This window comes from Melospiza melodia, chromosome 6 (assembly GCF_035770615.1).
Source record: "Melospiza melodia melodia isolate bMelMel2 chromosome 6, bMelMel2.pri, whole genome shotgun sequence".
NCBI classification, from domain to species: Eukaryota; Metazoa; Chordata; class Aves; order Passeriformes; family Passerellidae; genus Melospiza; species Melospiza melodia.
This window is the reverse complement of record NC_086199.1, coordinates 52,894,851-52,910,149: the sequence shown is the minus strand read 5'-3', so window position 1 is coordinate 52,910,149 and position 15,299 is coordinate 52,894,851. Positions and strand designations below refer to the sequence as shown.

General features: G+C 42.4%; 1 protein-coding gene across 5 annotated transcripts in view; it reads left to right on the top strand.

Annotated features, from left to right (window-relative positions):
• Positions 1-15,299, top strand: part of NAV2 (neuron navigator 2) — a 203,526-nt gene that overhangs the window by 69,014 nt on the left and 119,213 nt on the right. For 2 of the 5 annotated variants that reach the window (XM_063158176.1, XM_063158175.1), the window contains exons 4-6: positions 3,307-3,379; positions 8,293-8,545; positions 12,991-13,148. In XM_063158176.1, coding sequence (XP_063014246.1) covers positions 3,307-3,379; positions 8,293-8,545; positions 12,991-13,148 — 484 coding nt within the window. Of the gene's footprint in view, positions 1-3,306; positions 3,380-8,292; positions 8,546-10,089; positions 10,159-12,987; positions 13,149-15,299 lie in introns of all 5 variants that reach the window. The other 3 variants (XM_063158172.1, XM_063158173.1, XM_063158174.1) reach the window with 3 other exon arrangements.

Below are 15,299 nucleotides of genomic sequence, written 5' to 3'. Positions count from 1 at the left end.
ATCCCCTGCCATGGGCAGGAACACCTTTCACTGTCCCAGGTGCTCCAAGCCCTGTCCAGGGTTGGACAATTCCAACAATTCCAGGGGTGGAGCAGCCACAGTTCTGTGCCAGGGCCTCACCACCCTCACAGGGAAGAATTTTTTCCTACCATCTACCTGAGATCTATCCAGAAACTTCACTTGTATCCTACACACATCTAAATGGTCTAATTATCATGGCTTGCTTGTCTCCAGCCCTGTCTGCACTGGGGTCATGTTTCTCCATAAAACAATATTTTTGAATTATTAGTAGTTAATACAGCAGAGGCCAGGGCAGGAATTCTTCTTTGGAGCTTTTATGAGTGAAATTCATGACATGTAGCATTGCTGGGAAGTCATCTCTTCAAACAGCAACAGGATTTCTGATGCATTAGACTAATTCAGCCAAGTCAGGGTTCTTGACTCAGCCATTGTTGGATGGGAAGGACCTTGAATTCTTACCAGCAGTAAATTTTGATAATTTCAGCCACAGTCCTGCATTCAGTGTTCCACTTCGTTTTTGGATTTTTCTCCTTTTCTTCTGTTTTCCTTTTCGAGCTCTATTTTTCCTTCAAAATCAACCAATTCCTCTCATTCCTGCCATGCTGCCATGTAATGTTAGTATCACAGTCACTGTGTAAATCTCAGACAGTCATTATATCTTTCAGGTTTTTATATATTTTTATTTATATCTTTTAGTTTTATTCTTTTAGTGAATTTCATGTGTGCAGTGCTGTACATCCCCACAGGATCTTCTCCTAGTTCTTTATTTTCTGAATGTGAAGGGTGTAGCTTTGCACATCGCTGTTACTCCCACTTTGTTTTGTCATGCCTGATGAGATTAGGGTGTTTTCCATACCAGTAGAGCCCCGTACCACCAAGAGCCCCTGTTTGTTCCTCACAGCTTTTAGCCAGGAATTACCACTGGTGTGGCAAGGCATCCATCTGACCTTTTGTATGGCAGTGAGGTTCCAGGTTGCTCAGCCGATGGTTCAGATACAGACCTGTGATGGAGAGCCATCCATCAGTCTGAGCATGGGAGTGATTTACCTAAATTCAGTGGCCACAGTGCTCAGAAAAACTGGGGGGTTGTGCCACAGGAGAAATAGAATTGTTTTAAAGGGGACTCCTTGAATCTGAAGACGATGAGATTAGGACATCACCGAAGATTGCTGTATAGCACCAAGAATGAGGACATGGATGAGGAGCTCACTACCCAGATGTGAATCCTAATCTTGTGCCTCTCTCTGTTCTGAAAGAGAGTTTATCAAAGGTGAGGGGACTGGGAAGAGAAGCAGGCAGAGCAGGACTGAGAGAGCTGCTGGAGATCTGGAGTGAGGGTGAGATATTGCTTATCTTTAGTCACTAACCTGCTGGTTTGGAGAGGAGGCATCTACCACAGCTGTGGAAGTCTGGAAGTGTTCTTGGAATGATGCAGCTTGTTAAGTGCAAGTAGTAGGAATGGATCGATCCTTTTATGTGGTGTTTATTCTTGAAAAGGTGAACTTTGGTTTTCCAGCCAAGTTGCCAATCACCTCAATAAAAGAGCCGTGTTGGAAACTTGAAAGGCTTGTTGAGTACTGAAGAAGGAAATGGGTCAATTGGCTGTTGGATCATACTGAACTGTGGATAAATGAACCTTTGAACTGCACCCTGCTTCAAGCCTTAAGGTCTGAGCAGTACAGGAAATGTGTTCTTTGGTCCCTCTCTGGCTTTTGGAGTATATGATTTACTCAAAGTGTGCTATATACTTTGTGTACTTTATATTATATCTCAAAGTATAATGAGGTTGATAAAAGTGTTTCTAATTGTTGAAATCACAGTTCAGCAATGCCAATAACTTAACCTCTACCCCTGATAGGAGAAAATGTTTTTATTGTTATAGTTAAAGACAATAAATTAATGTGCCCTGAGAGAAGTCCATGTGAGAGGTTTCCTGGCAGCTTCCCTGGTCCTTTTTTATTACTTTGAGAAGGGCAAGGAGCTCAGGTCAGTGCTGGGAGCTCAAGTTCTAAACTGTTGCCTTGGCCCTCAGCTGTGTATTTTTTTTGAGGGCAGGCAGGAGCTGCTAGGGCAGCTGGATTTTTCATGTTTCCTTTTGATGTCTCGTGCTCCACAGAATAAAGGTAGTTATGTTAGACCAAGGTTGGGGCTTGGTGTCTGTCTCCTTCCTTATCCATATGGTGGATGCAGTGTTTGGTTGCAATGTTTAAAGGAATTAATAAATTAATGTTTGAGACATGTTCAGACGCAAATACTTATTTTTATCAGTTGCTGGTTACCATGGTTAAATAAAAGAATTGCTCAACAGTATCATCCAAGAGTTTTTGGTGTAACTGCACACAAAACATGGTATTTCCTCAAATGCTCCTTGCAGCCCCTCGAGGTGTCCAAGCTCAGGCGTTTGCATGGAAGTGCTTTGGGCTGGGCTGGGGGCTGGCATCTCCCTGCATCTCCTGGTTATGGCAGCAGAGCTTCAGTGGGAGCTTGGTGGGAAATCAGGTGTGAGGCTGCTCCAAGATTCTTACTGTAATGTTGAGATGGAGTGGAAAACATTTGTGACTCGTTCAGCCCCTCTGGAGTTCACTTTCTTAGGTAGGTTTGAGTCCAGTCTGTGTGTAGCAAGGGCTGTGTAAAGCACCTGACAGGCAGAGCTGTTGTGCAGGAGTCCCTGCCTGGTGAAAGCTGATTTGTCCCATGAAGGCTGTGCCCATTGTCCACCTGTGTGAGGGGCAGGAGGTGCCCTCAGGAATGCTCGGCCTGGCCTGGTGCTCCTGCCTTGTGGGGAATGCCGCAGGGAATGCGCTCTGCATTCCAGTTTCCAGTTACAGCTCTTGTGTTCAGCTCCTGCTGGGGCTGGAAACTTCTGCCAGCTGCCAGCTTCAGAGCAAGTGGCAGTCTGCCTCCTCCAACAAACGGCCTCCATGTTTATTTTCGGTTTCGTGTTTGTTGCGCTTGTTGTAGGTTACGAATCCTGGCGCGGAGCATCCTTGACCCTCGCGTAAGAAACTGGGGCTGGAGCTAACCTGCTTCGTGCAGATGCAAATAACAGAAAGCCCTGACCCGTGGAACAGCCAGTTTATAATCAATGCAATAATCCATTTAGGGCCTCAGTAACTGAGAGAGTTTCATACTATGGTTTCCACATCACGAGCAAAGGGACTTTTTTATGGGATGCAAAGACTGAGCGCACTCAAGGGTGGCAGTGGATGGGAGTAAATAATTATTACAATGCTTTTTCTTTTTGTGTCTCCTTTTTTCCTGTTTGTTTTGTTTGTTCTTGAACAGATTGAGAACATAGATGCGTGCCTGAGTTTCCTGGCTGCTAAGGGGATAAACATCCAGGGGCTGTCAGCAGAAGGTGAGTCCATTGGTTGGTTAGGATTCCATGGTAAATGAGGAACCTGAATTGCTACCTGTGATTGCAACTAGAACATGGAGTGTAATGGAAGATTAATAAGGTCAATTTAAATTTCTGACAATCTTTATTTCTTTTTTCCCCATCTCAGTTTGAAAGGTAGATAAAATATGTATCTAATTTCTACACAGCTTACTTGTAAAAGTAATCATTGAGACCAAATTAGAGTTCAGTCACTTCTTCACTACTTTCTGTTGAAAACCAGAAATTTCTTATCTCAGTTCTATAATTTGCACATTGATCAGTATGTATTTTACAGATATAAGTGAACTGCTGTCAGTTGTTTGCCTTTTCAGAGAAAAAATTTATTTCCTTATTCTTCAATTATTCTTTTACCTGAACAACCATCCTGCTTCCTGTTTCCAAGTGCACAAAACAATCAAATCCAAATGTTTGAGTCAAAGCAAAACAAAAGACATTTCGACCTCTAATTAATCACTCTGCTTTTGAAGCGCATCAGAATTTTCTGAAACCAAACTAGGTTAACTCTGTTCCTTTATGGCAGGATGTGTGGTACCTGTTGGCTCAGAAGCTGTTTAGCTATTATCTTATTAAGAGATCAAACAGATTTCTGTCATCATCAGCACCAGCTTTCATTTGTATTTTCATTTAAATATGCTGGAAAAGCATTGTGTTCAGTAGCTGAATATATGATATGACATCTCGATCAGTGCTTTGCAGAACACATAATTGAATGTGTGGCATCAGGTGAGACATCAAAGTTACATTTGATGACTGAGTCTCTTCACAAACTTAGTGTGGAGGAGGAGACTGCACCAAAATAGCAGATATTTAGTGTTCTAACCTGAGTGCACTACAGCTAGCAGAAGAGGAGGCTGAATGTTGGGTGTATTCCTAAGGTGCATTAGAACAGCAATAACAAAACTTTTCCTACAAAGAGAGGCTTTACTATGGTCCACCTGAGTGCTGCCAGCATTACACACCTCAGTTGCTTGGTTATAATCAGAAGGATTCTCATGTCAAGAAAAGAAAGCATGAGCTAAAACTTCAAACAGCAGAAAACTTGGTTTTTGCCAGGAAATGAGTAAAAAGAAAATGTGGCTGAGTCAGTTGTAAAGGCCAATTTTGACCTTAGCATGGAAATATTGTAAAAATACATTCACATTATTTAGCTGTCTCACTAGAAGGTAAAGTCCAAGTGGAATGGCAGGTGAGTGATGAGAAAAGTGCCTGGGTGTACAGAGCTGGCAGTGTGGTGCTGCCCACACTGGGGAGGGGACAGCATGATTAATGCCCATGGCTCTCCTGCCAAGGCACAGGGCAGGCCCAGCAGCACACATGTTATTCCATGGCTTCCCTGATTCGGGATTTCTGCCTTACTGTTACACTATCTAGGAATTAGTGTATTAAATCACATGGAACCTAAGAAGGGACCAGTAATGTTTGCTGCCAGCACATAAATGAGAGCATTTACTGGCTCCACCACTAACATTGAAGGAAGAAGGTGACAACTAGAGAAGGGGAGGGAATGAATATATTTTTATAAAATAAGGTAAAAGACTTGAGTGCAGCAGTGAAGTGAATTTCTCTTTCTAGTTGCTCCAGCACTGTGTTGAGGAACACAGAACCATTTAAAGTGAGGAATGTTGTTACCAAACAAGCCAGTGTTTCTGTGCAAGTTGCCAAGACCTGCTAGGTCAACTGCAAATAACTTTATTTACTTCACTGGCAGATCCTCATCTAGGAGGAAGGAAAAGGTTGTGATTGCTTCCAAACGAGAATAATCACTGAAGTCCCCTGGGTTTGTTAAGAGCACGTATTTTTCAACAGTGCAGCTTCAGTGTGGAGGGAAGTTAATGACTCAAAACTGGAATTTGGATGACTCCTAAATGTTGAAATAATTTGGGGCTGCACGTGTATATCCTTCTAGTGTTGAAAAATCCTGCTTTGATATGTGTGTGCCACTGACACAGAGTCTGTTTTGATGGATTTATGCAGTGGAGATGCTGAGGATCTGCAATCACTAGAGGCTCCCCTTCCCCAGAAACGTGAAGGCAAAAAGGCATCCCCTTATCAAAGATTCTTAAAAATATAAATCTCCATTTCTAGTTGCTGAAGAAAACTATTGAAAACTCACTTCTTGCTGCAAATTTTTTATTATTCATTCTTTGAACTACCCCTGCCCTTAGACCTGTGTTAGTCTCCTGGAATTGCAACTGCCCAGAGAAGCTTGCTCTCCTTCACACAATATCTCATTGCTCTCAAGATATTGAAGGTATTGGAGAACATAAATGTGCATTAGAAACTCAGACTGATATCACACATAAGCAGCTGCACATCTTTTGGGTGACAGATGAGCTGGATAATGATCAGCCGAACACATCCTGGAGCAGGGATGTAGGGTAAACAAGCACCAGCAGGGATATCCTAGGATGGAAATCTCTGAAGAGTGGATTTGGGGGCTTCCTTTGAAAACCAAATTCCGGTTTCAAGTGTCTGGAGTGTTTGTTTCCAGTATCCAGGACCATAATTTTTGGCTCCACATTTAGAATGGCTGGGTGACATCCTTGTCCTTATCCAGGTCAGTATGATACTGGAGCTGCCCATGGGCTGGAGAGGACTTGAAGCAGGAAGCATTTGAGACTCTGCTGATGTGCAGAGTGCAGTGAGGCTGAAGTAGTCTTTGAAATACTCCTTTTGTACGAAATGTGAGGTAGAACTGCCAGGATTACCTCAGTTTTTAAGATAAAAGAAACAGGTACCACTGAAAGTCTGATTTAAATTTTTTTTTTTTTTTTCAAATCCAGAGGGGAAGAGATTGCTTTAACTCATTAAAAGTGTTCTTCTTTTGATTATTTGGTCAAAAGCAGGTTGCCTTTCTGATAAATACAGCAGAAAACAGGCAGCAACACAGGCAGTAGGTGGGTTATTGTTATAGTTGCCTTTCACTTCACATAGAAATCAATTTCTAGTTACATATAGCTAAATTTAAACAAGCAGGTCCACGGTAATTTCTTTTATATCTGACCTGTATTTGTGCAGTTAAGCTTCCCAGTGCCTCTGGATCTGTTTAGTTATGCTTCAACCTGTGATTGGATGCTGCTTTCCTTACAGCTCCCATGGATAATTCGAGTTCTTTGCTGGAGATAAGGAAATCCTTTTTACTGTGTTCTGCTGCATTTTGTGTCTGTTTTACTTCCACCCCTGTCCTCCTAAGCTAAACAGAGATTATTGAAGAGAACCTGCAGATTAGAGAAGGAACCTGCCTGGTGCAGGGAGAGGAGGCTGGGTTTGTGCATGGGAGCAGGAGTGGGCTGGGAAAAGGGGGAACAGCAGGATTAATTGGGACCCCACTGTTCAGGAGGAGACCAAAATTAGCCAAGAAAACAAAGGAAGGCTGAAAATGGCTGCTGGAGGGCCCTGGGAATGATGATCCTTTAAACAAGGGATTGGGGGTCACTGGTGGGAGACAGCACTGATGGAGGGACCAGGCTGCAGGGAAGGAAAAATGGCTGGGGAAACTGAGTCGGGAAGTGTGAGAGGAAAGGAATATCCTGGGTCAGGGCCACTTAGAGAAGGGCTAATATTCTCTGAAGTCGTGGGCAGGGGTTGAGACAAATTTCAGAAAGAAAGTAAGTTATGTCAGTGTCTGGGAAGGGAAAGTAGACTGAGGTGCAGGTAGACAAGGAGACCAAAGCTGGGAGCTGGTACAGAATGGGTAAAGAACAGTTTTAAACCTTGAGCCTCAGATCTGCTGGGTGAAGTGCTTAGGATTAGGAGCAGAAGCTTGTTTATACAGCAAAGATGAGCAAAGTGAGCAGAAATGTGGCTGGGAGAGGGAGTAAGGGATGGAGTGGGGCCCATCACAAACTCGGAGCAACCTTTCAGCCAGAACTGGAAACAAATGAAAATTCTGCTTCTTGCCTTTGTGCTTGGCCACTGCCTTACTCATGTCCTTTTCTTCTTACTTTTTCACAGGGCAACAGTCAGCTTTTAGTTCAAGTGATCTGTACAACACAGGCACAAGTTGAGCTGTTTGATTGTAGCTTTTTTAATTCACTTTTTTAATTTAGGAAATTAAACATGCTAAATAATTAAGTCACAGCACGTTAAGGTTGTCTGCAAGGAAGCATTTGCCCTCTGGAGTATTAATTATGATACAGTGGTTAAGTGTGTGGTCTGATACACCTCTTCATCTTTGTATTTCTGTTTGCTTTTATATTTTTGCATTTGATATTGCATAGAAGAGCAGGATGGCATTCAGGAATTGAAAAGTTTATACCTTGACTGCCAAGCTGTCTTTAGGTAAATTGGGTGCCCATCCCTTACCAGCTTGTGACAGTATCAAAGCTGGTAATTATGTTTGAATACAGCTATGTCAGCCAATAACTACATTTTCTAGTGCAAAACTTGCATCAAATTTTCTTAGTGGAAACGATTATTTTGATATTCCAGAAATATCAAAATACTGAGATGTGATGCCAGTGTGAGAATGGAGTAGTTTCCTCCTTGTGCAAGTTTAGGACTGAGAAATCATTTACAGCATGCTGCCCTTAATACAATTGTTGTTGTGGGGCCTCTGTTTTGGGTTCTGTTTGTTTAAAGGAAAGATTTCAAGGGACTTGCTTTTTAAGCACACTGGCATTTAACACAGTGGAAATGTGAGATATTGCTCAGTCACCGCAGGGGAGAGATTAGTTATTTATTTGTCCTTGGTGCTCACTGGCAATCAACTGTAATGCCAATTAGATGTGCAGAAAGAAACTTATCCTAGAGGGTATCCCAGAGGAGCTCAGTTCAGACAGTACTCTGGGGGTGCTGAGGCTGACCCACCGCGCTGTCAGGGAGAAGCCCCACTGGTGGCTGACGAGTGCCTTCTCCCCTTTGCCTTGCAGAAATCAGGAATGGGAATCTGAAGGCCATCCTGGGCCTGTTCTTCAGCCTGTCTCGGTACAAGCAGCAGCAGCAGCAGCCCCAGCAGCAGCAGCAGCCCCAGCTCCATCCCTCCCAGCCAGCAGGGCCCCCAGCCCAGGGCCAGGGGGGGCTCCCCCAGCAGCAGCAGGTGCCAGCTGTGCCCCACTCTCCGTGCCAACAGCCCCCACAAGCTGGGCAGCAGCAGCTGAAAGCACAACCAGAAATGCACTCCAGGTGGGGAAATCTCCTTCAAGGTTTTTTTTTCATTATTTATCTCCTTTTTTTTTTTTTTTTTGCTTCTTCTTGCAGGTGTTAAGAAGCCAAAGAAACTCCTTTCTTTAGTTCTGCTCTAGAATAAAGTGTGTTGAGAGTGGAATGCTGGGTAGCAATTGACTTTAAGCCTTTGGAAATCAAAACACGTGTGTTTAAATATGTTCTCAGTGCTGGAGATCTGCAGCCCAATGGGTGTGACATCCCTGCTGGACCAAGCAACCACAGGATTGTAAAAGGATATTTTTCTCACTATTCCTTTTGCTTCTTTCTACTTACAAAGCATGCACATTGTTTCCCTTAGAAAACATACATTTTAGGCAAATGAAAACCAACCTCAGTTCTCAGATTACAAGAGTTTCAGTCCTCACTGAGAAATGGAAGGGTTACCTTCCACTGTGGGGAAGGGTTACTCTGACAGTGCTAAAGGAAATAGAGCTCATAACACCTGGTGGCAATCAAAATCAAATCTAGACTTTCTGGTCAAAAATAATATGCTGCTGGCTTTACATGAAAAATAACTTCCATCATTGGTGTTTGTTGGCACTCCTAGATCAGAGTACAGATGAACAGAAAAGGGTTTTGTTCCTTGAATGTCTTTAATACTAGGAGTACTCTGCCCAGGTTGGAATAAAAACAATGTTCTGAGGCAGTGCCACAGTAAATGCATATGCAGCCTTCTGCTGCTCTGACCCTTGCACTGCTAAAACAGGGAGGGGATAAGAAGGAGAACTAAAAGCAGAAATCATATTTGTACAATTACTAAAGTATGAAGGCTTCTTGTTCTTACAAATCTCACATTGAGGCTTGCTTGTGCTAACACACCTTGAGGTGAATGCTGGCTGAAGTGCTGCTTTACTAGGGGTATAAACAGTTTTACTGAAGCCTTCCAAGTGGGACCACTCAGAGTTATTTGGGTTTTGCTTTTATGTCTTCCATCACAAATTATGCTCATTTGGGTGTAAACAATAGTTTTGTATAGTTGAAAAACATAGTGTTCCTGCAGCATGTATAAAAAGGAAGTAATTACCATAAAATAAAGATGTGTTTGAAGAGATTTCTGCAAGTTTTCTGTCAAACATGCAGAGATGCTGAACACTATTTTGCTGTTTTCAGTCCATTGTGTAGATTGGGCTGGGTTTCAAATACTTGACAAATATGTATATCCTGAAGATCTTCAATCTAATGTTTTCTTAATATGTACTAAAGTCAAATTGCTCAGATTCTACAGAAAATATATCTAATAAAGGAGTGAGAAGGAAAAGAGGAGTAGGGTTGGGGGTTGCATGCAGATTTGCATGTTCATTACTCTGTAAAAATTAATTTCAGACTGTAGTGGTTTTGACCTGAAGTCATACTTGGGCAAGAAGCTTTATATTCTTGTGAAATTCATAAAAAACCCGTGTTTTCCCTAAAACCAGTTACAAAGTTCAGTGGCTTTTAAAAAAAAAAATACCAAAAAATTTCTTTGTTCAATGTTCTCTTCCGCTTTTTCTTTCCTGTCACAGTGCATCTCCCAGGGACTCATCTCAAAGCAAAATCATCCGATTCACTCTTGGTCAGAAAAGGTCCTCTAGGTTAGCATTTCTTCATCTTCTGCAAAGCATGAATTACCTTTTGCAATATTTCTGGGTGCATGTTTAGGGTTCCTGTCAAAACCAGTTTGTAACTAGGCCTTTACAAACGGCTGAAATGGGAAAGTTTTTGATGGAATTTTTTTCCTTAAATTTTTTTTGGTTTTGTGTTTTGTTTTGTTTTGAGGTGTGGAATGCATTTTGGCCCTGAAGGAAATAATTTGATTTTTTTTTGTTCTTAAGGGCTTTTGCTTTTGAGAACAAAACATGGTTCTGGGAGTTCTCGCCCCGCTGTATGAATTATATTTTGACCTGCATTATCGAAATCATAGAATCAGAGAATGTTTTGGATTGGGAATGACCTTAAGGATCTCCTCGTGGTGGGGAGAGTGTCCCCTGCATGCTGTGAGCCCCAGAGCACGGTGTGGCTCCTGCTGTCCCCAGTGCTCTCACACCCAGCACCTGGAGGGGATGAGGGCCCTTGAGTCCCTTTTCTCCCTGGACCCCAGCATGGTGTGCATGCCAGCTCATCTGTCCATCTCATCTCAGTGATCCTGAGGGTTGCTGTGCTTATTAATCTGGGTGATAATCTTGTTATTTTACTATTATATGTAAATGTTTGACTAGAATAGTTTTACATTGGTAAATTATACCATACCATTTTTGCTAAGCTTGTGAGCTATAGCTTATGATCTTTATTCAGTTTGTATAGATTGTTTTTTGTGCTGTATAATTTAGATTTATTTCCCACATCTTATTTCTTACATGCTAACAGTGAATCTCTGCAGAATAATCCCTGTTAAAAAGTTCTGCATTTCCTTTTCACATTCTTCCTTGATCTTAATTATGACTTGACAGCTCATATTTGCTTAACAGAGGTGCTGAAGAGTAGTAAAAGAGTGTTCCCCAAGCTCAGTACCTCCTCTCGGAAGTGTCTCCCTGAACCTGATTTTTTCCTTAGATTTCACAGACATGTGAAAAGTATCTTGACCTAATACCAAAAGCAGGGGCTTAAAAGCAGTTAGTTGAACTACAGTGGGGGGGAAAAAAGAGAAAGGATATCTTCAAGAGTGCTCTTGCACGTGGGTTTTTTATTCTTGGTGTGTTTTTATTGGCAGTGACAATACTGACTCAGATGGAAAACCTGTCACTTGTTAAGTGGTCACATGGTTTGAGGAGCTTTGTTTACTTTAAAATGTGACAGCTTTGCAAAACCTGTGTGGATGTGTGTGGGGAGCCTTTTCTCATCCATCACTAGAGGAAGATTGTCCCTTCCCGTGCAGGGCCCTTGCAGCCATCCTGGGGTGGGTGCCCCACACTCAGGGTTTCCAAACTGGGGGGCAGCTTTGGGCTGAGGTACCTTGTAGAAAAACTGTCAGACAAAATGAGCTTTTCATGGACTTCCTAGTCTTGGTGACTTTCTCAAAAAGTTTTATTTATCACTGGTTGCCCTCAGCTCCTTCCCCTGTGGTCTCCTCTGCAGTGGATGGAGCCCCTCTGGGGTTTTCTCATTGACCCTTTGCTGCAGTGATGAGTATGGGCAACTTTTTAGCACCCCCCGGTGCTGGAAAAAGTGCTGGATAATTTGAGAGACTGGTCTAAAAGTCAACCTCAGAACCATGATGTGCTGTGCTGAATCTGTGGTGGTTTGAGCTTGTAAATTAATTTCTGGGTTTGTATTTGAATGATGCCCTCATGTCTTGGACTCTTTTGAGCTTTGAAAGCGTGTGCATGCAGCTGCTGACATTTTTGCTTTTTCTCCATGTTTCTTTTCATATTTTCTATTTCTTCACTGGTCCTGGATAAATCAGTTTATTTAGGAAGCCGTGCCAGGTTCCTTCCTGGCTTCTCTTCCTTCTTTTAGAGGCACAATGGTGATTTGGCCAGTTGCATCCCCACTTTCTCTGACAACTGGGAGTTCTTCCTTTTACTTTATTAATGACACAAGTTATTTGAATAGATTTTTGTATTTTACATGAAGAAGATTTAAAAAGATTCTGTGTGTGAATGTTCGCTTTGAAGTGTTCTGAGATGTGATGCCAGTGGCTTTCCTGATTCTATTGGGCTTTTCAGGGAAGTCTTCCACCTTCTTTTTTGCCTGAAAAGCATAAAAGTTTGTTGACTTACTCCAGAATAACTATGGTTTTTTTCCTAGTTGATCAGCCTTATCTGGTAAGTACAGGCTGTGGTGAGAGAATGCTGGAAGAGGCAGATGCCCAGTTTAAACCTGACGCTAATACCAGCTCACTGATAATGTGGTCACTCTAGGAGAGGGTACTGAAGCTTTATGTGATTTATATAGGCTCAAATAATTAAATCAGGTTAAAGTCTTGCTGGGCCTGGCTGCTGAGCTTTGTGGCTCTGTCAGGGCAGAGATGTGATGTGCTTCTCTAGAGGGAAAAAGGCTGCCAAGTTCCATCTCATTGGTATTTCTGAAATAAGGGTAGCCTTTATGTGGCCAGCCTGTGATGAAGTGTCCAGCAATCCGGTTTAACAGCAGTACTGTCTCACTTAGTGTTAACCTTTTGCCAGTGGTATTGCCCCCCTGAATTTACCTGCAACTATATCTGATTCACCAGACTTATGGCAGGTGACTGTTAATTTTGTCTCAGGGCTTTTTTTCTGGTGTAAAACACTTCAGACTGCAGCTTGTTTGCCATACAATTTTCATCCAAGACGATCCTTTGATTTATTCCTGTGGAAGTAGCAACACCCTTATGAGCCTACACTTGTGCTGTTGATGCTTTCATTTTCAGCTTGTGCATGGTGCCCCATGGTTTCTTGCCCAGAGTGCTTTTTCCCTGTGCTTAAAGCTGCTGTAAATTCTCCCAGCAGACTTCCAGGTCCCACCATGAGGGTGTCCGCTGCGGGCAGCGAGGCCAAAGCTCGTGGTGCCATCAGTGCCAACAACCGACGCAGCCAGAGCTTCAACAACTACGACAAATCCAAGCCTGGCCTTCTCCCCCCAATCCCAACCAGCAGCAATGACAAAGGTAAGCAATTAACAACTTGGATTTTTCCTAATGATGGCTTCAATTCGGAGGAAATTGGATTTAAGACTGTCTTGAAGTCGTGTGTTGTAAATATGACATCTGTAATCCAAAAGCCAGCTGTCTCTTCTTGAAAAAAGTATAGTCCTCCTTTAATATATCTGAAGTTGTGACTTGCTGTCCTGAAGGTACATCCAAAAACATAACTTTAAAATGTGCTGGCACTGGTGAACCATGTTTTTTCATTTTGCTTCAAGCACTGATAAGGGGGAAGGAATTAATCATAAAACAAGGCATTTTGATGATTAGTTTGACAAGAATGAAAAATGACCGCTAAAGATTTCTGCAAAGTTTTTACATGATAAATAGTACAATTTGCTTTCATTCCCATTACTATTGTGGACTATCCTGTAAGAGACAAAATTACACAATTCCAATCTGATTTCAGGAATCATCTAGTGTTGTATGTGAAGGCAGGAACATGTTTTATGAACGTTGCAGTGAAGTGATGTCTGTGGCAGCACATCAGGAACACTCAGAGCCATGCTGTGTGTGAAGCAGAGCTTTTTTGAATGACATTTACTGACTTTGTGTCCATTCACTAATTCAGTGACCTGCCAGCATTCATTAGCCTCAGTTGGCAGCTCAGAGTGGGGCTGGGGGCTGTGGCTGGTGAGAGCTGAGCGCATCTCTCCAGCCTGGCACAGCCAGATTGTCAGCGTGGGCTGGCAGCAAATCCCACGTTCCCAAAGTCATTCTGCTGACAAAGGAGCCAGCTCTGGGCCTCAGCACAGGCTCCCTGCACTCACTTGACAGTGGCAGCCCTCAGGCTCAAGTCTCCTGGCTGGCCGTGCAGAGGTTCTGATAACTGTACTGAGCACTTTGCTCCAGGGAACAGCACTGCTCTGGGTCAGCTGCTCTGTAGTTCTCATGCTTGGCTCTTTCCAGGAAACTCCGCTCTTCCTTCTCTGGGAATTGTTATCCGAGGGCTGCCTGTCAGTAGGTTTTGCAGTGTTACCCCAAAAAAATTGTGGTGGCAGCGGAGGACCCTCAGCATTCTCCAAGGACATTCTGAAACACCCTGCGCATGTTTTGTATAACAGAAAAATAAAATTCACCTCTGTCTAATATAATTATATTACAGATTAATGTATTAGCATAATAAGCTAATAATTTAGCAATACACATTGGTAAATCAATGTGTATTCTTTTAGAATGGTACACTGTGTAAACAGTAATGATTTAACTGCAACATCAGCATGTAATAATTGTCTCTAAACCTGAATTAGGTCTGGCTTTCAGTTCAAAGAACAAGCTAACAGCTTTTAGTGTGAGCAGTAGAAACCTTGTTTTCCTGTGTAATATCCTCCCAGCCTCTTTCTTTGTCCTTCCTGTGAATATTCTCGTGCTCATGTCCCCTTATCACTGGACTGGGGAGAGGTGAGTGGGATTTGTTTTGTCCTGCACATGGGTAGGGTGGCCAGATGGTCTCTGCTCCATATGGGATGTGTGAGGTTATGCTGCAGGCAGGAGAGGACCTCCATCTATTTTAGCTGTTTTCTCAGTCAACCAAGATTACTAAATAAGGAAGGTAAAGTACTGGTTTTAGTCTTCAGAAAAGAAAAGTAAAGCAAGAAATCCGTATGCATACAGAGAAATAACAATAATTTGTCAACTAACTTAAATATCAACTGCTTTTACGCAGTCAGTTCAGGGAACCCTCATTCCTCACTATAATTCATCTCCTAAGAAAGATAAACTGGTTGCTGAAGAAGCACATGAGATGAACTGCTTCCTACAAATATTACAAATGACTAAAGGAAACAAGGCTAGCTTAGGCTGACAATCTACATAAGTTGCATTAACTACTCAGAATTTTGCTCTGGTCAAAATTTCCAGTCATAAATTATGGTCTTAAAAAAAAAAAAAGGCTCCTGTAAAGTTGAACTTGAACTTTTCTTAAAAGTATAATCATGACACAAAGTTGGCCTACATCCATGAGAAACAAAAGCAACTGATTTGACAAAATTTTGGCTTATTTTGAAGTTAATTGTAACATTGCCAGGCAAAGTTTATTGTCAAAGTGCTAGGACAATTCAGGTTTTCTGACCCATATCCTGTGCTTTGCCTAAGAAAATGAGACTTACATGAGTG